This window comes from Rana temporaria, chromosome 5 (assembly GCF_905171775.1).
Source record: "Rana temporaria chromosome 5, aRanTem1.1, whole genome shotgun sequence".
NCBI classification, from domain to species: domain Eukaryota; kingdom Metazoa; phylum Chordata; class Amphibia; order Anura; family Ranidae; genus Rana; species Rana temporaria.
The window spans coordinates 115,853,720-115,880,891 of NC_053493.1; the positions used below are offsets into that span (position 1 = coordinate 115,853,720).

The 27,172-nt window shown below is 44.4% G+C and overlaps 1 protein-coding gene across 1 annotated transcript in view; it reads right to left on the reverse strand.

Annotated features, from left to right (window-relative positions):
* NEK11 (NIMA related kinase 11) overlaps positions 1-27,172 on the reverse strand; it is a 340,812-nt gene that overhangs the window by 299,849 nt on the left and 13,791 nt on the right. The window contains exon 2 of the mRNA XM_040353041.1: positions 21,896-22,151. Coding sequence (XP_040208975.1) covers positions 21,896-22,062 — 167 coding nt within the window. The 5' untranslated portion in view covers positions 22,063-22,151. The remainder of the gene's footprint in view (positions 1-21,895; positions 22,152-27,172) is intronic.

The following is a 27,172-nucleotide window of genomic DNA, read 5'->3' on the forward strand; positions in this document are numbered from 1 at the left end:
GCTAGTTAAATTTAAATATAGATCAGAGTATATTTAGACTCTGATCATGATTGTTAGATGCTACAATAGGGCCTCTGTCTCAGCTTGGCTGTGCTGTGGGTCATTCTGCTGTGCCGTGGTGTTCGAGGTTTGGGTGCCTTTCCCAGCGGCCAATCACGAGAATTTGTCCTCGCTGTGCATGCTGGGGAGGGGTATTTATGGGACAGACGTCATTGTTCTGGGTTCTTCTTCATCCAGTGTGGAACCCACCTTTAGGGTGGCCACATCACGGCGCCCCAGCGTTATGGCCTACCTGGCCGGGGCGTGCGTGCCACGCGGTGTTCCTGGCTCTGGGACCATGTTGGCCTGGAGTATCTGAACCAGAGATGGGGATCCAGTGAGCGACTGGGTTCCCTCCTTTGAAGATCCCAAGCTGGGTGCTGTTCGGTGGGGAGATGGTCTGAGGAGCGCCATTGAGAGGCTGGCAGTCCAATAGGGCTTGTACGAAACCACCAGGGATCACAGGTAGCCGGACACTGCAGGACTGATCACCTGTCAGTCGGTACCTGGGCGACAAGTTGAAGGAGATCCAGACGTAACTCAACCAAGGAGGCATATCTCCAATAATTTTACCCAGAGGGGACCTGTGGCAGAGGTATCTTCTGAGGCACTTTGAGAGGGGTCTATGGCAGAGACTTTCTCCCAAGTTCAAGTTCACCAAGGAGGGTCTGTGGCAGAGACTTATTCCTATAATTGTCTGAGTGATACTCCGGCTGCCAGGTCAGTGAGAGAGGCCTGTCCGGGTACATTGAACCCACTCCGGCAGGAGTGGCGCAGAGAAGTGTTACGTTTGGGAGCAGGACTGTTTCCTATCATCACGCCTGAATCTGCTGTTCTTCCTACTTTCAACTTTACTTTCCTCACCACAAGTTTTATTGGTTTTACCCGGCTGGGTAATAAAGAGCACAGCAAAAGAGCACCTGTTGTGGACATTCCATTACTTCTGTTTATGTATCATTCACCCCTAGAGAATTCAGAGTAGCCACGTGGTAACACGCCGCCCAAAAATCCAGCAGCTCCAATGGGGGGTAATGCTACAGATATGAAGTGTATAACTCATAAAATGTAAATCTAGCCCTGTATATATGCCAGGATTAAAGCTGAGTTCCACCCAAAAGGGGAATGCCACTTGTTTGCTCAGATCGCCGTGGAGACCTATGAGCATGTTAGGTCCCTCCTTTTTACATGTGCTCTTGCATACTTATAGCATTAAATGAAGAGATTTGTAGATTAGCTACTAGGGAAAACAAAAGCTATGTGACCACTGTCATCACAGTCTCAATTGCCTAATGTGGAACAAAGTCCACATTGTGGTGGTAGGGCTTTTGCCATAATAGCAAGTATGCACAGAATACTTGCACATTATGGCATGCCTGCCTACCAAAGTGTGATCTCCATCGTCGCATTATCACATCTATGTTCACCTAGTCTTCTTTCCTGATCAGCACCTTTGGCCATCATAATTGGCTGGCTCTGGATGAATAGAGTTTTTACCCCTAAATTCTTTTTTTTTTTATTTGAGGAGGTCTCCCAGGAATGTTGGGGCTTGAAATTCTGAATGACGGTGTGCTCCTGCAATGGACTACAATCCTCGGAGGCAGTGGTGAGATGCAGTGATGTTTTCCATTTCTGACAGAAACATTGGAAGCCAAGGCTGAAGTGCATTGTTTTTTACATTCATTTTTCTCAAAGCTTTGTTTTTAAGAGGTTTCTGTGGACATTATGCATTTAGGGATGGGGGGGGTGGTATTTGAGTGAAGCAGACCTTCCATTTGCATGAAAAGTCCACTTTAACGACTTCTGAAGCAACAATAACCCCCTTGCCGACTGCTGCACGCCGATATACTTCGGCCCAATGGCAGCGGTGGGTGAATGGGCGTACCTGTACATCCCCTTTAATTTGCAGTGTAGTGGGTGCGCGTGTGCGCCCACCGCGTACTCCGTGAGCGTGCCCACGAGCCCCGCAAACTTGATGTTTGCCGGCGGCCCGTGAGCGTGACACGGAGAGGCAGAACGGGGAGATGCCTATGTAAACAAGGTATTTTCCTGTTCTGCCTAGTGACATGACAGGGATCAAGTGCTCTCTGTCATCGGGAGCAGTGATCGCTGTCATGTCAGTGTTAGCCCACCCCCCCACCACGAGAATTAGAATCGCTCCCTAGGACACACATAACCCCTTGATCACCCCCTAGGGTTTAACCCCTTCCTTGCCAGTGTCATTTGCACAGTAATCAGAGCATTTTTATAGCACTGATCGCTGTATAAATGACAATGGTCCCAAAATAGTGTCAAAAGTGTCCCATCTGTCCGCCATAATGTCACAGCCATGATAAAAATCACAGATCGCCGCCATTACTAGTAAAAAAAATAATAATAAAAATGCCATAAATCTATCCCCTATTTTGTAGACGCTATAACTTTTGCACAAGCCAATCAATATACGCTTATTGTGATTTTTTCTTAAAGCGGAGTTCCAGCCACAATTTCACTTTTTAAATATAAATACCCCTGTATTCTAGTAAAGTTAATCTGTAAACTAAGGTCCGTTTTGTTAGGTTGTTACAGCATTTAGACACTTTATAAAATAGAAATTGACTGGGGCCATCTTAAGTGTGGGCATCATGAAGCCAGACTGTATGACTTCCTGGATTTCAGCCTTGCAAATCTCGCACATGCTCAGTGCTGCACAAGCAGTGTCAGATCAGGTTTCAGCACCTGTGCTGTCCAAGTCACATGATTCTTTGAGACTGGGGAATGCACAGACTCCTGGAAAGTTACACCCACTACATTCCCAGGAGTCTGTGCGGTGTAGGTTAGGAAGCATTAAGCACCTAGGTGCAGGAAGTGGGAAGATTAACTATTCTGCCTAGCAACAACACTTTGAAGGCATCTAAAAAAAAAAAAAAAATTTGTAAAGGACTAATGACATTTTTTTTAACTACTGATGTAATGTTATATTTATGGGTGGAACTCCACTTTAACAAAAATATGTAGAAAAATACGTATCGGCCTAAACTGAGGAAAAAAATAATTTTTTTATATATTTTTGGGGGATATTTATTATAGCAAAAAGTTAAAAATATTGTTTGTTTTTTTTAAATTGTCGCTCTATTTTTGTTTATAGGACAAAAAAAAAAAAACGCAGAGGTGATCAAATACCACCAAAAGAAAGCTCTATTTGTGGGGGGAAAAGGACATAAATTTTGTTTGGGTGCACTGTTGCACGACCGCTCAATTGTCAGTTAAAAAGACGCAGTGCCATATCGGAAAAAGTGCTCTGGTCAGGAAGGGAGTAAATACTGCGTTGATTTTAATGAATCGGCTGAGCCATAGATATCCATTGTGAAAAGGCAAAGCAAAGCTTGACTAATATGTAGCACTACAAATCAGCAAGCAAAGTCTGTGTATGTAAAATTGAACTATAGCTTTATAATTACAGTATAATCTATGTACAAAAACAACGTTTTTAACACGTTAACACAATAATTGGAGGATTCAAAACATACTGATCTCTGGAAAAAAAATAAAATAATATACAGTACATTTATTTCCTTTAAATGCGTCATCTTACATTGTTTGGTTCAAATGACAAAAGAATAGTAGCGTGGGTTCCTCATTAGCATAGTAAGACACAATTATTGAACAACTAAAATAGTACACATACATGTGGGATTCTTGATTATCAGCAAAAGAATTGGATGTGGAAACAGCAAAGCTGTTAATGTGCATCAGTAGCTTTTGCTTTCCAAGCCGGCATAGGTAGGGTTGTCAAATAGCCACCAATGCCCGGCGTCCCGCAGCGCTATTGCCTCGTGGCAACCCCTATGTGATTTTGAAAGGAGGGGGGCAGTACATGGGGGAGCTAGTGTGTTTCAAAGTTACAATCCTTCTTTGACAAAGAAGGATTATTCCCTTAAAACACATTACCACATTAATAATAATGAGCCCCTAAACCACTTCAGCCCCGGACATTTTGCTGGTCAATGACTGGGCCACTTTTTGCGATTCGGCACTGCGTCGCTTTAACTGACAATTGCGCGGTAATGCGACATGGCTCCCAAACAAAATTGGCGTCCTTTTTTTCCCACAAATAGAGCTTTCTTTTGGTGGTATTTGATCACCTCTGCGGTTATTATTTTTTGCACTATAAACAGAAAAAGAGTGACAATTTTGAAAAAAAAAAAGAATATTTTTAACTTTTTGCTGTAATACAGTAAATATGGCCAAAAATATATAAAAAAAATATTTTTTTCCTCAGTTTAGGCCGATGCGTATTCTTCTACATATTTTTCGTAAAAAAAACGCAATAAGTGTTTATTAATTGGTTTGCGGAAAAATTATAGCGTCTACAAAATATATATTTTTTTACTAGTAATGGCGGCGATCAGCGATTTTTATCGGTACTGCGACCTTATGGCGGACACTTCGGACACTTTTGACACATTTTTGGGACCATTGTCATTTTTATAGCGATCAGTGCTATAAAAATGCATTGACTACTGTAAAAATGCCACTGGCAGTGAAGGGGTTAACACTAGGGGGCGAGGAAGGGGTTATTTATGTTCCCTAGGTGTGTTCTAACTGAAGGGGGGGTGGGACTGACTAGGGGAAATGACAGATCAGTCATTTCAGTCACACACAGCTCCCGGTTCTCGCTCTGTAACGAGCGATCGCGGGTGCCCGGCGGTGATCACGCCCGCTGGGCATGCGCGTCGGCACCAGGGGCGAGCAGGGGTCACACCTATTGGCTGGAATGTGAAATGATGTATAGCTACGTGATTTCGCTCAGCCGACCCGACCTGCCGCCGTATAACTGCGGTGGCTGGTCGGCTAGTGGTTAAAAATATTGGTAATAGAATTGGTAATAAGTGCCATTTGTGAGTTAACCACTTAATCACCGCCCCATAGCCGAATTACGGCTACAATGCGGCTCCTTAAAGCGGGAGTTCACCCATTTGTTAAATTTTTTTTTTCTCCCCTTAGATTCCTGCTCGTTCGGTCTAGGGCAGGGATATGCAATTAGCGGACCTCCAGCTGTTGCCAAACTACAAGTCCCATGAGGCATAGCGAGACTCTGACAGCATCAAGCATGACACCCAGAGGCAGAGGCATGATGGGACTTTTAGTTTGGCAACAGCTGGAGGTCCGCTAATTGCTTATCCCTGGTCTAGGGGAATCGGCTATTTGTATTAAAATATGAGCAGTACTTACCCGTTTTCGAGCTGCATCTTCTTCCGTCGCTTCCGGGTATGGGTCTTCGGGAGCGGGCGTTCCTTCTTGATTGACAGGCTTCCGAGAGGCTTCCGACGGTCGCATCCATCGCGTCACTCGTAGCCGAAAGAAGCCGAACGTCGGTGCGGCTCTATACTGCGCCTGCGCACCGACGTTCGGCTTCTTTCGGAAAATCGTGACGCGATGGATGCGACCGTCGGAAGCCTCTCGGAAGACTGTCAATCAAGAAGGAACGCCCATTCCCGAAGCCCATACCCGGAAGCGACGGAGAGGATGCATCTCGTAAACGGGTAAGTACTGCACATATTTTAAAACAAATAGCCGATTCCCCTAGAGAAAACGAGCAGGAATCTAAGGGGAAAAAGTGCCCTCTAAGGGTGAACCCCCGCTTTAACTCTGGGAGGACGTCCATGGACGTCCTCCCAGAATCGCGCTCCTGGGACCAGAGGACCCGGCGCATCACGGTAAATTGCCGCTGATAGCGATACCGTTTACCACGTGATCGCTCCGTCCAATGATGGAGCGATCACATGTAAACAAACCAGCGTAATTTGATGATGCCGGTTCCTACCTCCTCTCTCTGTATCGATCAGTACAGTGTGAGAGGAGAGAGTGGGTGTCAGCAGCGCTGTGGGCTGGATCTGTGACTATTGCTGTCACAAATCCTGCCATCTCTGCTCAGCCATCCCTGCAATACACTGTGCAATACTCTGCAATACCCCTGCGCAATACCCCCTGCGCAGTACTCTGCAATACCCCCGCACAATACACTGCAATACCCCCCTGCGCAATACTCTGCAATACCCCCTGCGCAATACTCTGCAATACCCCCCGCACAATACTCTGCAATACCCCCCGCACAATACTCTGCAATACCCCCTGCACAATACTCTGCAATACCCCCGCACAATACTTTGCAATACCCCCGCGCAATACTCTGCAATACCCCCTGCGCAATACTCTGCAATACCCCCTGCACAATACTCTGCAATACCCCCTGCACAATACTCTGCAATACTCCCTGCGCAATACTCTGCAATGCCCCCGCACAATACTCTGCAATACCCCCGCACAATACTCTGCAATACCCCCAAACAATTTTCAGATATTGGCACCATAGCTTGTGGACGCTATAACTTTCACAAAGACCAAATAATATTCATCAATTTGTACTTATTTTTACCAAAGATATGTAGCAGTATAAATTTTGGCCAAAATGTATGAAGAAAAATTACAAATTTGCTAAATTTTATAACAGAAACAAAGAAAAATTCATTTTTTTACAGAATTTTCTTTTATAGCGCAAAAAATAAAAAAAACAACGGTGATATATACCGTATTTATCGGCGTATACCGCGCACTATTTTGCCCTGAAAATCAGGGCAAAATCGTGGGTGCGCGATATACGCCGATAACCGCTTTCCCGCCACGACTTTGAATACTGCGCCCGCATATAGCGAGCGCAGTACACTCGTGAATCTTCGGCCAGTCTCGGCGCCTCTCGTACTGACGTCCTGAGCGTACAGGACGTCAGTGCGAGAGGCGCCCGAGCCTGCCCGAAGATTCACGAGTGTACTGCGCTCGCTATATGCGGGCGCAGTATTCAAAGTCGTGGCGGGAAACGAGCGGGAGGACGCCGCAAAAGGACGCCGGACCCGCCGAAGATGGACACCGGACCCGCCGAAGATGGACGCCCGACCCGCCGAAGACGGACGCCGGACCCGCCGAAGAGGACACCCGAAGCCGCAGAAGGACGCCGGACCCGACGAGGCCGCAGATGGACGCCGGACCCGACGAGGCCGCAGATGGACGCCGCGCAAGACACCAAAACTGTAAGTACAAAAAAACAAAAAATCTTTTTTTCCCACAGGATTGGGGGCCACTTTGGGGGTGCGCGGTATACGCCAGAGCGCGTTATACCGCGATAAATACGGTAATATTTGTACATGTTTTTAATTAGATTTTGTTGTAAAAAAAAATTATATTTTAATATAATTTTATAATATTGTCAATATCGCAGAGTCATTCCTGGGGCATACCAAGAAAGTCTTTCTTTCCTCACTTTACATACAGTTTTTAATTTATCTCACAAATGGCACTTATTAACAATTCTTTTACCAATGTTTTTAGGGGCTTATTATTATTTTGGCAATTTACTCTTTTACCACTCAAGAAATCACATTTAAACTCCAAACCAAGTTGGGGATTTGGGCTGTTTGCACTTTACTGCTGGTGTTGTGTTCAGCCCTGCACCCGATAACGAAAGCAGCAGTTTATGTGCAGCTTATACAAGAGTTGATTTACTATAGGCAAACAGACTGTTCACTTTGCAGGAGAATTTTCCCCAGAGCTTAAAGTGATTGTAAAGGCAGAAGTTTTTTTTATCTTAGTGCAATCTATGCATTAAAATAAAAAAGACTTCTGTGTGCAGCAGCTCCCCTCAGCCCCTCCTTTTACTTATCTGAGGTCCCTCGTCTAGATCCAGCGATGTTGCAGGAATGTCTCGGCTTCCCCGGACTCCCCTTCTCATTGACTAAGGAAAAAGTGTGGTGCCATTGGCTCCCACTGCAGTCAGTCAGCCAGAGGAGAGAAAGGGGGCGGGCCGGGTCACAGCTCCATGGACACAGGGAGCTGTGACTCGGCTTGGGTGCCCCAACAGCAAGCTGCTTGCTGTGGGGGCACTCAACAGGAGGAAGGGGCCAGGAGCACCCAAGAGGGACCTGAGAAGAGGAGGATCCAGGCTGCTCTGTGCAAATCCACTGGACAGAGCAGGTAAGTATAAAATGTTTGTTATTTTTAAGCAAATAAAACACAAAACTTTAAAATCACTTTAATGAAGGAGGTGAAACTCTTAAGCCCCGTACACACGGTCGGACCTTTGTCCGACCAAAATCACATCGGAATTCCGACGGAATTCCATCGGAGTAAAAGAGAACATGTTCTCTATCTAAACTCTGATGGAATTCATCGAAATTTCCGATGGAAATAATCCGATGGGACGTCCTTTGGACTTTTTCCATTGGAAATTTCAATCGTGTGTACGGGGCATTAGGCTGCATTCACACCTGTGCGTATCGCCTTTGATCGTCGGTTGGCGTTTTTTTATTAGCCAATAGAGAAAACTATCATCTGTTGCATCATTTGTTGCTAGGTTTTTCAGCTTTTCCATCAGATTTTTCTTTTTAATTATCATTATTATTCATTTATTTATTTTTGTTAGGGTAAGGGGTTAGAGTCAGGGCCCTTTCAGATGTCCGCTCCGTTCGTCCGCTTATTACAAGTCCGTTTACGGACTTGTAATGGTTCCCTATGGGATCGCGTCCGTTAGCGGATGGAGCATCCGCTAACGTCCGTGACCATCCGCGTCCGTCAGGATCCGCTTTTGCGGACGGGAGAAAACCCTATTTTTCTTCCGTCCGGCGGAACGGATCGGATGCAGACAGACAGACGGTCCGTCTGCATCCGATTCCCCATAGGGGAGAGCGGAGGAGAGACAGGGCGGTCTCTGCACTGTGTGCGGGGACCGCCCTATCCGCCGACAGCTCAGCGGGGATAACGGATGATCCCCGCTGAGCTTTTGCAGGCACACGGAGCGGACACAAAAACGGTCCGCTCTGTGTGAAAGGACCCTTAAGGTTGGGTTAGGGTTATTTGTTTATTTTCGTTATGATTAGGGTGCTAATACTACTACCAATAATAACAATAATAATAAATTATTATTACATATTATTTATTTATTTATTTATTTATTTATGATTATTTTTAGTTATTTTAGTTATTTTTTAAAAAAAATCAACAATAACTATTACAGAGTGTTGTTTTGTTTATTATATTGCTACAGTTGCTTAGTGGGGAAAACTCCTTGAAGTCAGCACATATGTACTTTTACCTGAGTACCTTATTTTGTTCCTTTCGTGAATAACGTGTTTTGTAATGACAATAAAAGAATCCTTATCTTATATAAGTCTCTGAATTCCTGGAGCCCAGTTGAGAAGGATTGTTGGATAGCTGTAATTCTCACACGTGGTCCTCTCCATGTCCAGATGTCTCCACTGCTACTAGTGCTCACTGTCGGCATGCCCTCTATGGGCCCCATAAATTTCACACTGGTGCTACACACTGAGCTGAATATTCCACAGTCCACAAGGCTGCTGCAGTGGAACCTAAGGGTTCATTCACACTTGCTTTGGCTTAAACACACATTAATGACTAGTTTACACTTGCTTGAAAAAAAGGCTTCGGACACGCTTTGTAATGCTCTCTGAACTCTAGTCAAAGCTTTTGTCACTAAATAAAATGGTTAGCTTACAGTCCTGTTTACACCTTGCTTTTTTTATGCTTCGGCTTCGCTTCAAAAATTATACCCCACGTCGCTTTAGTTGTGCTTCAAAGCATCTTCAAAGCCCCATGGAAGTCTATGGCAAAGCTCGCTTGAAGCCCCTGAAGTCTATGGCAAAGCTTGCTTGTCACTGGCCCCCATCGAAGCCTTATCGAAGCCCCACAAAGCCTCACCAAAGCCCCACCAAAGGCTCATCAGAGCCCCATCGAAGCTCCACTAAAGCCTCATCATACCTCTGTACACTTTGTCCCATTCAACAGCACAGGCTCCTCGTCCACTCTGAGGCCCCGTACACACGACCGAGTTTCTCGGCAAAATTCAGCCAGAAACTCGATCGGAGCCGTATTCTGCCGAGAAACGCGGTCGTCTGTACACTTTTGGCCAGGGAAACCGACGAGGATCTCGTCGGGCCAAATAGAGAACATGTTCTCTATTTCCTCGTTAGTCAATGAGGAAACTTGGCTCGCCGAGATCCTCGGCGGCTTCACAAGGAACTCGACGAGCAAAAGGTTTTGCCCGTCGAGTTTCTCGGACGTGTGTACGGGGCCTCACATCCTCACTTCCCAGAGACCCCCTATATTCACTCCATATTTTCATTCCCTACACAGGAGTGCCTTGTGATTCCATGCCTGCCCTGGATGATGCTTATGTGGTTCACCCCCGTTGACTTGTCCACCACAGCTTCTGATTGGAGGCACCCTCGGATGGCCTGTGGTGCCAGGCACCCTAACACCAATACACAAACTACAGTACGTTAGAATGCATCGGTGTGGGGTCCCCCTGATACCCCACCCTTGTTTCATGTCTGTATATATTAGACTACTTATATACAATATATTTTTTATTCTCGACACATCACGTGCTTGCTCCCCGACGAGTGGCACAAAAGCCACAAAACACTTAGAGCATACAGATGCCGTGTTTCTATCAATACTTACCCATATCCCTACAGTTGCTATGCATTACCCACTGGTACAGGATTAGTGAGGCCATAGGTCCTGCAGGCACTATGCCGTCTTTTATGGTTGTATACAACCTTGTTCGTGGTTAACAGTAGAATATTATTGTGTTTATATCATGAAATACCCAAGTCATTACTATGTTTATTGCTATTACCATTTCATCGTTTATAATTGATATTAGAAGTATATGTACGTTTATACCTTATATTAAACAATAAACTTCCTTGCTGCTCACCTAATCTACTTTATTGCAACCATGTGCTTCATGTAAAGTCCCACCCTCTTGCTTCCCTCATTCTTGACCTCTACAGGGATGGAAATACTTAAACTTACACGGCCATGGCTTCATTTAAAGACCCAAGAGATGGAAATACATGGCCTTACCAGGCTATGATTTCATGCAGAGTCCCTAAGTCTCCACCATTCTTTCAAAGCCTCATCGAACCACCAAGCAAAAGCAAGGTGTAAACAGGACTGTAAGCTAACCATTTTATTTATTGACAGAGAGCTTTAACAAAGCATGTCCAAAGCCATGTTTTGAAGGAAGTGTAAACTAGCCCTAATAGTCGTTTACTTTTCAAAGTTTGTATCTCTGTAAGCCATATTCTGATGGGAGATTGGCTCCACACCTTTGCACCAACACGTACACATTGGAAGCAGTCAGACATAGTAAGAATGACCTTGACTTTGTTCCTGGGAATGATAAATGCCACTTAGTCTGCCACAGTGACAAAGGGCTTGTCTCTACACGTGCAAACCATGCTTCTAGCCCCTATTTGCTTTTTCTAACCTGTAATATTTTCAGAGGTTAGTGCCTCAAATAATGAAATTATACATTTTTCAAGAAGGCATAGACTGCATAACAAAATCAAATAAAACAAGTTTGATTAAAATGTGAAGTCCGACCTAAGACGCACGCAAGTCCTTGCCACTCAACCAATAAACAACGTAGAGAAAATGGCCTTCTTTGCATGTGTTAATTTGTTTTTTCCTGAACTGATGTCAGAACATGTTGTGGCATCCAAAGACAGCACATCAAACATGAAATTTTCTGCATGGCTTGTCTTTTATTTCAAAATATTATATCATCAGAATTTTGTGTACTGCTTTTCTGATCCAAAAATTCTCAGACCGTCAATGAAAATTGCTGATGATTAGAGAGTTCAGAGGCGCTTTGAATGCCGGTATCAAATATATTCTACAGCTTTAAAGGGGAGCTTCCGCAAAGTGTAGGAATTTAACGTAAAGCAATACTTACAGTTAACCACGGGCTGTCTTTTCTGAGTTACTACTTTCTGAAAACTTTTAAGGGAGTGCTGCAATGCCATTAGCTCAATGCTTCTGGTCTACACATTCCATAAAATGCAGAGACTGGACTGGAAGCATTGCGCTAGCAGTACCACTACACTCCCTGTCTTCAAAGAGGCATAATTTAAAAAAAAAATGTCAAAGATTGTTTTGCCCATTCCTATCATATGATTGATTGATTGATTTGATGGATTTATAATGCGCCAAATACTGACCCGTCAGGGCAGTGTCTAAGCGCAGAAAACATAACTGTAAATAGATAAATCAAGTCAGGGAGGGAAAGAAATAGAAGGAAAAGAAAAAAGGAGAGCAAAAAAAAACAAACTAAAAAACAGATCACCAAGGAACAACAGGGAGAACTAACATGACTCAGCCTGCTTTTCCCTCAAAAAGTTTTTAGCCTCTTACGAAAGGCCATAATAGAGGGGAGAGACCGAATGGAAACAGGGAGACTATTCCATAGAGCCGTTGCTCTCACAGAAAAGCGTCTGCCCCCAAAGGTAAGCAAACGGGCAGATGGGCAAGTGACAAGACCAGCTGTTAGTGATCTGAGTCCTCGTGCAGGGGTATATCGCGTTATCAAGGAATTCAGATATTGCGGGCCCGTCCCATGATAAGCGCGATAGGCGAGACAAAGAGCCTTAAACTCAACGCGATCTACCACAGTGAGCCAGTGCAGTGATCGCAGGGTAGGGGTAATATGCTCCCGCCTATTTAGGCCGGAGATTAGTCTAGCGGCCTGGTTCTGGACGAGCTGGATTTTCCTCAGCCACTTTAGAGGCATACCCAAATACACAATGTTGTTAAAGTCAATCCGGGAGTTGACGAGAGATTGAACCAAGACTTTCCGGTGGTACTGAGAAAACAGATTTTTGACCTTTCTCAGACACCTGATGTAATACAGTGCGTTGCGGATACATTGATTGACTTGGGGTATCCAATTCAGATTACAGTAAAAAAAAATCCCCAGGACGCGGACTTGATTCACTGGAACAGGACAAGGCCCAAGGCTCGTGGGCCATTTTCCCAGAAAGACAGCTGGATCAATACGTCCAGAGATGAGAATTTCTGTCTTTTTAGCATTTAGACTAAGGGAATTGTGATCCATCCACTGTTTGATGTCTAATAGACAGGAAGCAAGCTGCAGACCAGGAGCAGGGTTGGATAGGCTGTCGACGACCAACTGGACATCGTCTGCATACAACCGATTAAACACTGCATGGGTGTCCAGCAGACTCGCAAGCGGCCGAAGATACACATTAAACAGCCATGGCGACAGGGCCGAGCCCTGAGGCACCCCACAACTCAGGGTGCTGATGGCAGATAGGAAAGGACCGGTTTTAACCTGAAAGGTCCTGTGGGTGAGAAAGTCTGAAAGCCAGTGTGAAGCAGAGCCGGTAATGTAAAACTCGTCCCGAAGCCTGGCAATCAACATAGCGTGGTCTACAGTGTCAAAGGCCGCGGAGAGGTCAAGGAGCACCAAGGCAGCCGCTCCCCCCGCGTCCCTGACCCTGAGCAGCTTCTCTCTGGTAGAAAGTGGGTAACAGAAGTGCACTTACTGTTGTCAGTTGACACCACAAAGTCAAAGCCTACTGTCAGCTGACATCACAGAGCCACTCCAGGCTCTAGAAAGGATCACAACCATTTTGTCAGGATCCACCCATGTGACTAAACAGCAGCTGCTTCAGGCTCTCAGTGCGCGGCTGAGAGCCAAAACCAACTGCTCCGCCCCCTCCAGTGAGCACTGGAAAGGCGGAGAAGAGAGCAGTAAGGGCTCTTTCACAAGGGGCGGATCAGTGATGAGACTGCCACTGAAGAGAATGGGGCTGTGTAGCAACCACCCTATAACTATGTTATATGGAAGGGTAACTTAAGCTTTTTTACTCATCTTTTTTAAAGATGAACCCAGGCCTCATCTTCGGTCTTGCATGATTGCAGCAGCTCCTCTTCTGAACTGAAAATGCTTAGTCTGATTTCACTGCACACCTTGAGATTCTCTCGGTAGAAACTGCAGCTAGTCAGATAAAGCACCCTGATTCCTGGCAGGAGGATGTCCAGCTCATCTTGTCGTTTCTCCCCAACCTTACTGTCCCGGGCCTGCTCCTTTCATTCGTTGGATTTTAGTTTTTTTAATTCATGGAATCTCAGCATCACTTGTGGGCATTACCTAAGGTGGTCGGCATGCAAATACAGCCTGCCTAGGAATGAACATTCCTCCACACTGACATTCACCAATCAAGGTGAAGCCCATTACCTGCATCAGCACTGAGGGCTCTTCAGAAGAGTACTGAAGCAGGGTGCCGTGATGTTTTTAGAAAGTCATGTACAGTATCCTGACAACCCCTCTCTGCAGCCATGATGTGCTGCATTGAAGGGAGAAGCACAGAGGCCCAGAGATGATGTCACTAGGTCAAAAATCAAACTGGCGGTATTTGGGGGCAATCTGGCAGCATTTTACTGGTCAAACTGGCGGCATTTTATGGGGCAAACTGGTGGCAATTGATGGGCACAGTGGCGACAATTGATGGGCACAGTGGCGACAATTGATGGTACAGTGGCGACAATTGATGGCACGGTGGCTGCGTTTGATGGCACAGTGGCGACAATTGATGGCACAGTGGCTGCGTTTGATGGCACAGTGGTGACAATTGATGGGCACAGTGAGGCTGCAATTGATGATTTTTTTTGTTTGTTTGCGCCCCCCCCCCCCCCAAAAAAAATTGAGCACCGGCCACCGCTGAGTATTTGTCTTTTAGACACATGCCCCCTTCTATGACACTGCAGTGAGAGGCCAGCCTCCACTGCAGCATGGGCCAGCTTGGGCCAATGGTACTTTACCATTGGTCCAAGGTTTCAAGCCGTCCATTCAGCTCAGTGACTCTGACAAGAAGTGGGGAGAGGCACTGTATCAGCTTGCATTTAAACTGGCTGCTCTGTATTTAGCTTCGGACAGGCTCCACAAGGAGCCCCGTATCTCCGGAACCATAGATGATAGGAGCCATAGATTCATCAGTAGTGGGGTAGGACTTCAGCTACCTAGACCCCAAATTTAGGGGTCTCTGTGATCTCTGGTTGCCGAGCTACGACCCTCAAAGTCAATCGTTTTTTTTATTATTTATTTATTAGTTGCCTCCCCTGACTGCATGTCCCTGAATCACAGTGATCACGAGATTGGCCAATCTTTTAAACCCCTCCCAACCGCAGAAAATATAACTTTTTAAAGAGACACCAGGTTGGAGGGGAAAAAGTTAAAAGCACTCGGCCATGTGCAAACATGTGTAGAACATACCTCTATTTTAAACATAATCTCGAGACAGGTCCATTTTAAAAAGTCAATTATCTATTATACATGACATGCACATTATCTCTTATAAGTATCAGGGCTGGTGCTAGGATTTTTGACACCCTAGGCGAAACCTAATTTAGCCGACCTCCCTTGGCTCCATGCATGACACCACCCCCTTTGCTCTGCCCATGTTTACCCCACCTTTTTTAATGAAGCGCCCATCAAATGCAGCCCACCAGCACCCATCAAATTCAGCCCACCAGCGCCCATCAAATGCAGCCTCACCAGTGCCCATCAATGCAGCCTACCAGCGCCCTTCAATGAAGGTTTGCTTGCTTCCATTCATTTGGGAGTTGGGACACAGACACATTCCTCCATCCCTGCTGCTTGCTGCAGAGAGAAGAGAGTAGGAACACCAGTGGCCGGTCACCCTAGGCAGCAGTGCGCCCTAGGCGGCTGCCTAGTTTGCCTAGTGGTAGCACCGGCCCTGATAAGTATCATTCTACCTCTACAACCTGTCTACCCCTAAACTGTCTAATTGGCTTGTCATTTATACAGAAATGAACAAAACAGTAAAACAGCTGTGCTCTGACAGCTACATGACAACTATTGCCAAAAAATAACTTACTACTTCAGGAGATAACATCAGTGGAAACAAGAAACATACACGTCTAGACATAGAAAGCTTCAAAGCTGATACCATTTTGCGATATGGTGACTGCTCAATCAATGGTCAGACCATCACATGCTGTCTTCAGCATTATTATAGACCAAAGAAATATACCTCTATATATCTCTCGAGTCTTGTGCAATTTTGTTTGCCTGTTCCTACTTTTATGAGTTTCTGAAAAATACTTCGGTAGCATTTTTCACATAATCTGAAATAGTTTGATCAATTTTCTTTTTAGAGGCCAACATATAAAAGGCTTCAAACATGAAACTATACTGCCCTCCAGTGGACAAAAAACAAATAGGCTTAAAAACATTCATTGGGGCTGTCAATAAAAGTATGTGGTATCTTCTTGATAATTTTGCCAGAAGCTAGCCAATTTTCAGCTTTCAGTGCTGTCACAACAATATACCGATATACATTTTAAAAAAAAAAAATTGGAGGCAGATAGAATTTTCTTTTGGTGGTATTTAATCACCACTGTTTTTTTTTTGTTTGTTTTATAAACACATCAAAAAATACAGAATATTTTGAAAAATATTTTTTTTTCTTAGTTTGTTATACAGATTTGCAAATAAGTAATTTTTTTTCTTCACTGATGTGCACTGATGAGGTAGCACTGATGGGCAAATATAACCTGCACTGATGGGCATTGATAGTCGGGGCGCTGATGGGCACTGATGAGGAGGCACTGATAAACTGCAGTTATAGGCATTGATTGGCACTAATAGGGCTGCACTGATAATCAGTGCCCTGATTATCAGGGCCTTGCTGGTCAACGGCTCTTCTTTACCCACACAGACACAGCGCGTGAGGAAAGGACTGCTGATTACGGCAAGTTTGTTTACATGTGATGAGTTGTGATTGGACAAAGCTGATCACATAGTAAAGGGCCAATGTAATTCAAAAGACACAGTGGTGGCAGAAAGCACACAATGCATGCCTCCAAGGAGCATGTGCAGAGGGTGGGGTTCTGGGAGAACGTCCATGAAAGCTCTCACCGGAACTAGAGAGCCGCATTGTAGCTGTCATTCGACTATAGCAAGGTAGTAAAGTGTAATTCCAGTCAAAACCTAACCTCTGTGACACGACCAGCACACTGCGCATGTACAGTGGCCTAAGCTTAAATCTACTCCTGCTCCTATTCTAAGACTATTCTCTCTACCCTGTGTGACAGTAGGAGATATTGTCAAGGTAAAATGGACAGTTTAGTGGACAAAGAGGGGCAGATCCACAAAGATCTGCCCCGGCGCATCGTATCTGAGATACGCTACGCCGCCGTACCTTACCTGGCTTTGGTTCGAATCCATAAAGATTTTGCGCCGTAAGTTACGGCGGCGTAGTGTATCTCAAGCGGCGTAACGGCGCGGAATTTAAGTTGGGCAGGTAGGGGGCGTGTTTCATTTAAATGAAGCGCGTACCCGCGCCGAACGAACTGCGCATGCGCCGTCCCTAAATTTCCCGCCGTGCATTGCGCGAAATGATGTCGCAAGGACGTCATTGTTTAGACTTGGACGTAAATTATGTCCATCCCGCGATTCACGGACGACTTACGCAAACGAGAAAAAAAAATTCAAATTCAACGCGGGAACGACGGCCATACTTAACATAGCAGGTCTAACTATACGCCACGAAACAGCAGCTTTAACTATATGCCGGAAAAAGCCGACTAGAGACGACGTAAAAGAATGCGACGGCCGCTCGTACGTTCGTGGATCGTTGGAAATAGCTAATTTGCATACTCGACGCGGAAAACGACAGGAAGGCCACCCAGCGGACACCGAAGAATTGCATCTTAGATCCGAAGGCGTACAAAGACGTACGCCTGTCTGATCTAACCCAGATGCCGTCGTATCTTGTTTTGAGGATTCAAACCAAAGATACGACGCGGGAAATTTGAAAGTACACCGGCGTATCAGTAGATACGCCGACGTACTCTCTCTCTCTGGATCTGCCCCAGAGTCTGCATATCGCCAGGTTGCAGAGCTACAGAGCATAGATTTGAAACAGGTCTCTTATTTAGTGTTTATTGAATGCACTTAATACACCTGTTACTGACCTTCGCCATGCTTAACCACTTAAGGACCTTGGGTGTTTTTCAGATTCGGCGTTTACAAGACTAAAACCTTTTTTTTCTGCTAGAAAATTACTTAAAACCCCCAAACATTATATCTTTTTTTTTTCTAACACCCTAGAGAATAAAATGGCGGTCATTGCAATACTTTTTGTCACACTGTATTTGCGCAGCGGTCTTACAAGCGCACATTTTTGGGGAAAAAAAACACTTTTTTAAATAAAAAAATAAGACAATGATACCCAACATGTCAAAATTGCGCCCGCTCGTGGAATGGCGTCAAACTTTTACCCTTAAAAATCTCCATAGGCGACGTTTAAAAAAATCTATAGGTTGCATCTTTTGAGCTACAGAGGAGGTCTAGTGCTAGAATTATTGCTCTCGCTCTAACGACCGCGGCGATACCTCACTTGTGTGGTTTAAACACCGTTTTCATATGCGGGTGCTACTCACGTATGCGTTCGCTTCTGCGCGCAAGCTCGTTGGGACGGGGAGCTTTAAAAAAAAAATTTGGTTTTCTTATTTATTTTTACTTACTATTTTATTTTTTTCACACTGAAAAAAAAAATGGATCACTTTTATTCCTATTACAAGGAATGTAAACATCCCTTGTAATAGAAAAAAGCATGACAGGTCCTCTTAAATATAAGATCTGGGGTTAAAAAGACCTCAGATCTAATATTTAGACTTAAATGCAAAAAAAAAAAAACATTTGAAAAAATGACATTTTGAAAATATTGCTTTAAGAAGCATGGGCGGAAGTGACATTTTGACGTCACTTCCGCCCTGCTATGCTATGGGAACGGGTGGGGGCCATCTTTCCCTCACTCGTATCCCAGCCGAGGAGAGGAAAGGACCCGATCGCCTCCGCCGCTACCGACAGCTCCGGTAAGCGGCGGAAGACGCGGGAGAGCGGCGGGAGGGGGGGCCTCTCCCGCTGCCGATAACGGTGATCTCACGGCGAATCTGCCGCTGAGACCACCGTTATCATTTACAGGGCGCTCACAGTAAAGATAGATATCTCGGTTGTGGCAGCAGCTGCTGCCGTTACCGAGATATCCATCTTTAAAAAAAGGACGTATATGTACATGAGCGGGTCCTTAAGTGGTTAATATTTCTAATAAAGTGACACTGGCCCAGTTCAAGAAGGAGCTTTTTGCTCCATAGTCCTGAGTCCTTGCAGTGAAGCATTGGTTGCCTCCTGTCTTCTGAAAGTGTTGTGCCTTGGAGTAGAGCATATTTTCTGACTTACTCTATGTGAATTATTTTACTATGTAAGCAGCCCACATACATGGTTGAACACACATATATATGTATATATGTGAGAATCTCCTGTTTACTCTGTAATAGGAAGTCCCATCTCCTGGGCTGGCATTGGACCAGTATTCAGTCTATCATAGAAGCCGGTCCAGGAGGCATTAAGCAGATGGGCATTAATCTGCATTGATGGCCAATTGTGAGTCTACAGATGGACATCGATCAAGCTGCATTGATGGGCATTTGTGAGGCTGCGGATGGGCATTGATCAAGCTGCATTGATGGGCACATGCCCTTATTTTGCTTCAAAGTTCTTTATTTAAAATGTAACTTTTTTTCCTGAAACTTCCCTCTTAAAATGAAGATGTGTGTTATATGCTGATAAATACGGGGTATATATATTTTTTGTATTTCTTGCAATTGTGATAATATTGATACCAATTATTGTGTAATAAACTACTATTTGCACATTTTCTTTGTTGTAGAAAATCTGTACCCATCTGAACCAAATTAACCTCTGAAGAAGGACTCTTTAGTCTGTAACATGTAAGGTGTTTTACATGTGTATGGATCATCACTAGTCAGTCCCGCACCAGGACAGCGATTTGCTCATACAATTGTATTAATTGGATATCAGACAATGAGCTAGATTCAGGTACAGCGGCGTACCTTTTGGCCGGCGTAGCGCATCTCATATGCGCTACGCCGGCGTAAATCAGGGAGCCCAGAACGGTATTCTGCAAGATCTGGCGCCGTACGTTGCGCCGGCGTAGTGTAACTAGGCAGGCGTAAGCCCGCCTAATTTAAATGTGGAAGGTAGTGGGCGTGTTGTATACAAATTAGCCGTGACCCCATGTAAATGTTTTCACGAACGAACGGCGCATGCTCAGAGTCACGTCGCATATACTCCGTAAGATACGTCGGCTCAATGTTTTCTACGTGAACGTAACCTACGCACAGCCCCATTCACGTACCACTTACGTAAACGACGTAAAATTTTACGGCTGTTCCGACGTCCATACCTTAACATTGGCTGCGCCTCATATAGCAGGGGTAACGTTACGCCGGACGTAAGCCTTACGTGAACGGCGTAGCGGGCGCAAGTACGTTCGTGAATCGGCGTATCTAGGTCATTTACATATTCTACGGAAGCGCCCCTAGCGGCCAGCGTAAATATGCACCCTAGATACGACGGCGTACTAACACTTACATCGGTCGGAGGAAGCTGTAATTCACTCCCAGAATAGCACGCATAGATACGACGGCGCATCTTTCAACTTACGCGGCGTATCTATAGATACGCCGACGTAAAGGGTACCTGAATCTAGCTCATTGTTTTTATGAATTGATATACATGCATACTAATGTTATATGAAAATAAAAATAAATGTATACTTTTTATACTCAATCTTTTGGTCTGTCTATTATAGACAGACCCTAAGGGCCCTTTCACACGGGGCGGATCAGTAACGATCCGCCTCCGTGTGTCCGTAAGCTCAGCGTGGATCGCTCCGTATATCCCCGCTGAGCCGGCGGCTGACAGGGCGGTCCCCGCACATTGTGCAGGGACCGCCCTGTCTTTTCTCCGCTCTCCCCTATGGGGGGGATCGGATGAACACGGACCGTCTGTCCGTGTTCATCCGATCCGCAGACGGAAGAAAAAATAGGATTTTCTTCCGTCCGCAAAATCGTATCTTTGCGGAGGCGGGTGATTACGGGTGTCAGCGGATTTTTATCCGCTGACACCCGCAATCACATAGGGACCAATGTATGTCCCAATGAAAAAGCGGACATACGGTCCCTAGGGGCCTTAGGGGTTCCAATCATGCCTTTAGGCACCAGTTTTTTTTTTCTTTGTTTCAAATTTCGGGTCAGATAGACCAAATTTTTGTCCACACACATTGCAATCCCTCCTTGTCCTTGTTCATGCTATCAGTAGTGACACTGACCCTAGCTAAATGCAAAACTAGTAAAAAACGGTCAGAAAAGTTGAGTATGGAAAAAATTGTCAGTGGCCGCTATCGGTAAAACCATTCCTGCTTTGGAGGTCATCTCATTGTTGCCCATCTAGTGTACCTGTTGTTAATTTCAGTAACACCAAAGCAGCTGAAACTGATTAACAACCACTTCTGCTACTTAACTGATCGGATCAATATCCCAGGAGTTTTATTCAATGCTATAATCCTACTACTACTGATTAAAATGTGTTCCTGTCATTTTTTTGCGCAGTGTATTTACTGTCTTACCTGCCAAGGGATTGGTATTCCTGTACAGCCAGTCCTGTAATTTATACACCTCTGCCACAGGCAAGCGACACACATTTTTCTGGTTCAAAATTCAGCTTCCTATGTCACCTATACATCTTCAATTTGATTAATGTGCAATAAATCATGACTGGATGGTGATCGAGGAAGCAATAAAGCATAGCCATGAAATTGTAAATGTGTACAAGTTTGAAGGGCGATTTTCCTTGTGCAGAATGCAGAGGTCTGTAAAGCAAAACGGTTGCAAACATATTTCTATTTCGAATGGATGTTTGGCTGTTTGCCTAGAGTTCCACTTTAAACCAAAGTAAGTGAGCCTTGATGAGTGAACCTGAATTTTAGAAGCGTTGCATTATATCTTGGATAGCATTGGTAGCGCACCGATTGATTTCACTGGGCATTTGGAATTGGAGTATAATAAAGTAAAACTAATTTAATAATAAAACTTTGTAAAAGCTACTTACTGTTTGTCTTCTTCCTTTGCCTTCTTGTCTAATACTAAATAAACGGTTCCAAAACTTCCCTTGCCAAGTCTCTGCAGTGTCAAATATCTATTTGCAATCAGAGTGTCTGGGGTGGCTGAAATGGGCCGGGAGACTGTTCTTCCCTGAGATTCCTTGTAGTTTGGCATCTCTTTAGAGTCAAATAATTTCCTGTTCAAAAGTTTGAAGTTGTTGTACTTTGCATACTTCCACTAACATCACAAACAGGCTGGAACTTCTGGAAAATAATAATAAAAAAGAAAACATAATATTAAATACAATACAGTATATACAATATATATTATATCATATTTCATATAATATACAAAATATTCATATAATTGAACAAGCTGAAGTTAGAAGCTGGCTGCTACTATGCACAGCTGCACCAGATTTTACAATCTCCAGTTTTAGTAAATCAATCCCACTGACTTTCCCAAGGCCTGTCTCTGCGAAGAACTAACACTAATTAAAGCAGTAGTAAAGTCTATAAAAAAAGAGCGTGGCCCTCTGCAGGTTAATTCCATATTGTGCCAGTAAGCATACTAGCACTTTGTTGACTGTACCTTTGAAATATAGCCCTCCAGTAGCACGATGTCACCGTTGCCGTTTTTTTCATCTTCACATGGTCTTCCTTCTGGGTCCACACTCTCTGGCCGTTTAAATGACATCACTCCTATGCATGCACATGGGAGTTACAATTGAGGCATGGTACTCTCTGTATTTATGGCACATTCAGCATGCCCAGAATGCAGAGTGCACTGTGCGGTGACCTTATCGGCTGGAGCTGATGTAAATATCTCCTAAATGGCGCACATTTCGAAGATATTTATTGTAGCTACAGGTAGGATTTATTATAAGTTTACCTGTAGGTACAAGTGAAAAAATTTACTTTAATACCACTTTAAGGGAACACAGAAAAAACAGGGAGGATTTAGCTTAAACTGAACTGACTAGCACTAAACAGAAGGGGGCCGAGCGAGATACCAAATGTAGTGGCTCAAAACCACTACTAGATGTCATCATACCTTAGAACAATAGTAACCTGACACAGCTCAATAAAACAATAGAAAAAATACATATAGTTGGGACACAGCACCCCCAGCCTGAAGTCTTTGGATTTCAATTTAACACAAGTCCATGAGCATGAATGCCTTGTCCTAATAGTGCAAGGAAAATTTGTAGTAGTTGTCAACTTACGAGGTATAGGGGGTGTCAACTGTGTCCCCTGAAATCACCGAAGGGCTGCATGTTATGCTCAGTATGTGTAATGCTAGAGAGGTCTGTCAGAAACAGCAGAGAGAAACTGATGTTTAGAGACTGTGGGGTAGATTCAGCAAGCAATTACGCCTGCGTATCCATAGATACGCAGCGTAATTGCTAAGTAGCGCCGGCGTATCTACTTTCTGTATTCAGAAAGCTAGATACGCCGACTGTAGCCTAAGATACAACTGGCATAAGTCTCTTATGCCGTCGTATCTTAGGGTGCATTCTGACGCTGGCCGCTAGGTGGCGCACCCGTAGTTGTCAGCGTAGAGTATGCAAATTGCATACTAACGCCGATTCACAAACGTACGCATGGCCGGCGCTCGTTTTTTACGTCGTTTGCGTACGTCGTTTTCGCCGTAAGGCTGCTCCTGCTATTAGGAGGCGCAGCCAATGGTAAGTATGGACGTCGTTCCCGCGTCGCGATTTTCAAAACTTGCGTCGTTTGCGTAACTCATTCGTAAATGGCGCTATACGCCATTTACGTGTATAAAAGGGGGAAACTAAAGCGCTGGCCAATACTCTCAACGTGAGGAAAAAATTGTAGAAACAATGGTGTGAGTAAATTAATAAGTGCAGCTCAAATCTACAATGTACTAACGACAAAAAATATAAAATGAATATGGTTAAATGATGAGCGCAAAAATGGGTGAATGGTGAATAAACAAACAATAATATATATGGATAAGATCCCCAATAAAGGGGAATAAGCCAATAGGTGAATGAATTAAGTTCTAAATAAAGATACCATAATCACTCAAATCACTGTGACAGTGATGAACAAACAATAAATCAAAGTGTCCTGTGTTGTAAAAATGAAGAAAGAAAAATGAATGTCCCAAGGTGATCAACCATAAACTTGTGCATCCAAATAAAAGTGTTAAAACACGATCCCACCGGCAGCTGGGCTCACGGAGCGCTTACCTTCCTGATGTGTAAAAACAGCGTGTGGATACTCAGATGGAGACTTAAAGGACTTCCCTCTGCTCGGACGAGCTAATACGATCCTCTGTGTTTTTGCCTGGAGAACGTCCACCCTCACTGTATGTGGTCCGGGGCTACACCAAAATGGAGGCTCCGTACCCGGAGCGTGCACAGGCAATCAACGAGATGTAAGAAGAGGAAAAGAAAGGGGGCTCCAAATGGTGAAATACTTCTCGGCAAACAATAGTTTATTGGTCCAAATAGTAAAAATGCTCAACATGAGCTTAAAAATCAAACGATTAAAACAGCATGTATCGAATGTGCGGACGGAACGTCACGTCACTTCCGGTCACGTCTAAAACAGGGCCTTACGCGTTGCGTCACGTCACGTGACTTCATCAGAGGCTGGGGATTGGCTAGACGGAATCTCTTTATATAGGCCAATAGGCGGAAGTTAATAGCGGCCATTTTTAAAGATGGAATGCCCATCGAATCTATCGCGGCCATCTTGCATGTGGGAAACATATAGATGGCAGGCAAATAGATCAATTAAAACCAAGTGTTGGCAAGCAAAATAATGTGGAGACATCTTGATCTTGATATTGTCATAGTAACTTATATGAGCAATACAACCTTATTGAAGTATATATTAAAATATTATAAATTTAATGAATATGTTAAAAATATAATAATAAAATACAAAGTTGATTATAAAATAACGTAATGATTAAAATTACGTAAATACGCCATTTACGTTCACGTCGAAGCCAATGACGTCCTTGCGATGTCATTTACCTCAATGCACGTCGGAAAATTTTCCAGACGGAGCATGCGCAGTACGTTTGGCGCGGGAACGCGCCTAATTTAAATGATCCACGACCCCTACGGGATCATTTAAATTCCGCGCGCTTACGCCGGCCCCTTTTACGAAACCCCGCCGCAAATGCTTCGTGAATGGAGCGTAGCTCCAGTAATTTACGGAGGCGTAGCGTAAAAACGATACGCTGCGCCGCCGTATCAGTGCACACCCCTACCTGAATCTACCCCCTTGTTTATTCTACGAGTTTGGTTAGACACTGGAGACATACAACAGAAGACATTGAGACCGGGGATATGTTACATGAGGATAGCAGAGACCACTGTTACTAACCCTTTACAAAAAATGCTCCAACTTCTATTAACGACTGCTGAGGTCCAAAGGCCACTCAACAAGTACTAAGGGGGCATATTTATCCCTCAGGCCACAGGTTGGGCACCGGCAGGTTAGCATCTTTGTCAGGTGTCTGCTGCCTGCTCAGAGTCCTAGTAATGAGTATCAGACGGAATAGGAAGTATCTAGATATCTCCATGGAAGGGACAAAAAGCAATAAAGACCCAACCGATGTTCTGACCCTTCCACACTCTACAAGTAAAAATATGTTTACCTGGATTTACAATTTAAACAGAATTGAACATAAACCAATAATGCCATCTCTAAAAATGTAGACCTCATGTCAAGGAAATATTAGTCTAGTAGCTGGACAGTGGTCTACTGGGTTCTCTGCAAAGTTTTATAGGCATTCAAGGACACCCCAGTCAGTCGAAAACAGATTATGGTCATTAAAGGAGACCTTTTGTCATTACAGGAGAAAAGGAAGGGGAGTCTTAAGCTGGCCATACATGGATCAAAATTTGTCGGTTCAGCAGGGACGAATTTCGATTTATGTATGGGCATCCTGGTTGTGTACAAGTCGATCTATCGATTGACTCTATCGATGATTAGTGCTGCTGGCTATAGCCTATAGCCTAGGGAAGCCTCCCCGCTGGCAGAGTATAATAGCGCTGTGAAAGGGATTCCCCCCATCAACACAGTCAGTCGAGCAATTTTCTTTCCTTGCACCCACGGTGGAAGGAAAGAAAATTGCATAATTTTTTGGGAAAATACTTTTTATTGAGTTTTCGTGTGAAAAAAGGGTTACATTATATAGCCTCTGAGCATACCCTGGTTTCAGATAACAAACATTATAACAATCCTATATAAACTATTCTATAGAAACCACTACAATTTTAACTGCTTGTGTCGTCAAAATAGGGAGGTAAGGGGAAGTTCGTGACCTCTGCCCAAAAGAGCTGGATTCTCGGACAGGACCATAATTTATTGACTGCCTTACACAGAGCTTTTCCAATAAGGACCAAGCGGAATGCTAGTTGTATTTCCCCTGGAAGTATAAAAACCCCATTGGTGACCATGGGCAACAACTCTTCTTTATTTCCTTCTCTTCTCAATGTAACAAATAGGCCCTCTATTGTATGCAAGGACCTTTAGGTGCAGTGGGAATGTGTTGGGGAAACTACTGCGTGTAGAACCTTTTTGTGAGCGCACTGATTCTCACTGTGCAGCGACCAGTTGAACTTAAAGCGGTAGTTCCCCCTCCAAAAAAGTTTTACCCTTAGTCTGATGCTCATTTTGTCTAGGGGAATCGGCTAGTTGTTTTAAAATCAACGCTGTACTTACCGTTGTAGAGAGCGATCTTCTCTGTCGCTTCCGGGTTTGGTCTTCGGGGATGGACGTTCCTTCTTGATTGACAGTCTTCCGACAGGCTTCCGAGGGTCGCATCCATCGCGTCACGATTTTCCGAAAGTAGCCGAACGTCGGTGCGCAGGCGCCGTATAGAGCCGCGCCGACGTTCGGCTTCTTTTGGCTACTCGTGACGCGATGGATGCGACCGTCGGAAGCCTGTCAATCAAGAAGGAACGCCCACTCCCGAAGACCCATACCCGGAAGCGACGGAGAAGATCGCTCTCTACAACGGTAAGTACAGCGTCGATTTTAAAACAACTAGCCGATTCCCCTAGACAAAATGAGCATCAGACTAAGGGTAAAACTTTTTTGGAGGGTGAACTCCCGCTTTAATGAAATGTTTTGGTAACATTTCAATAAAGTTTGCAGGTTTGTTTAAAAAATAAATAAATAAAAAGGAATAGTGCGATGTGCCGAGATCCATGCATCGCCACTGCAGTGAGACCGCACCACACACAGTGAAGCGTCTGGTGTGAATTAGCCCTTATTGTTAGGAATATGGGGGGTTA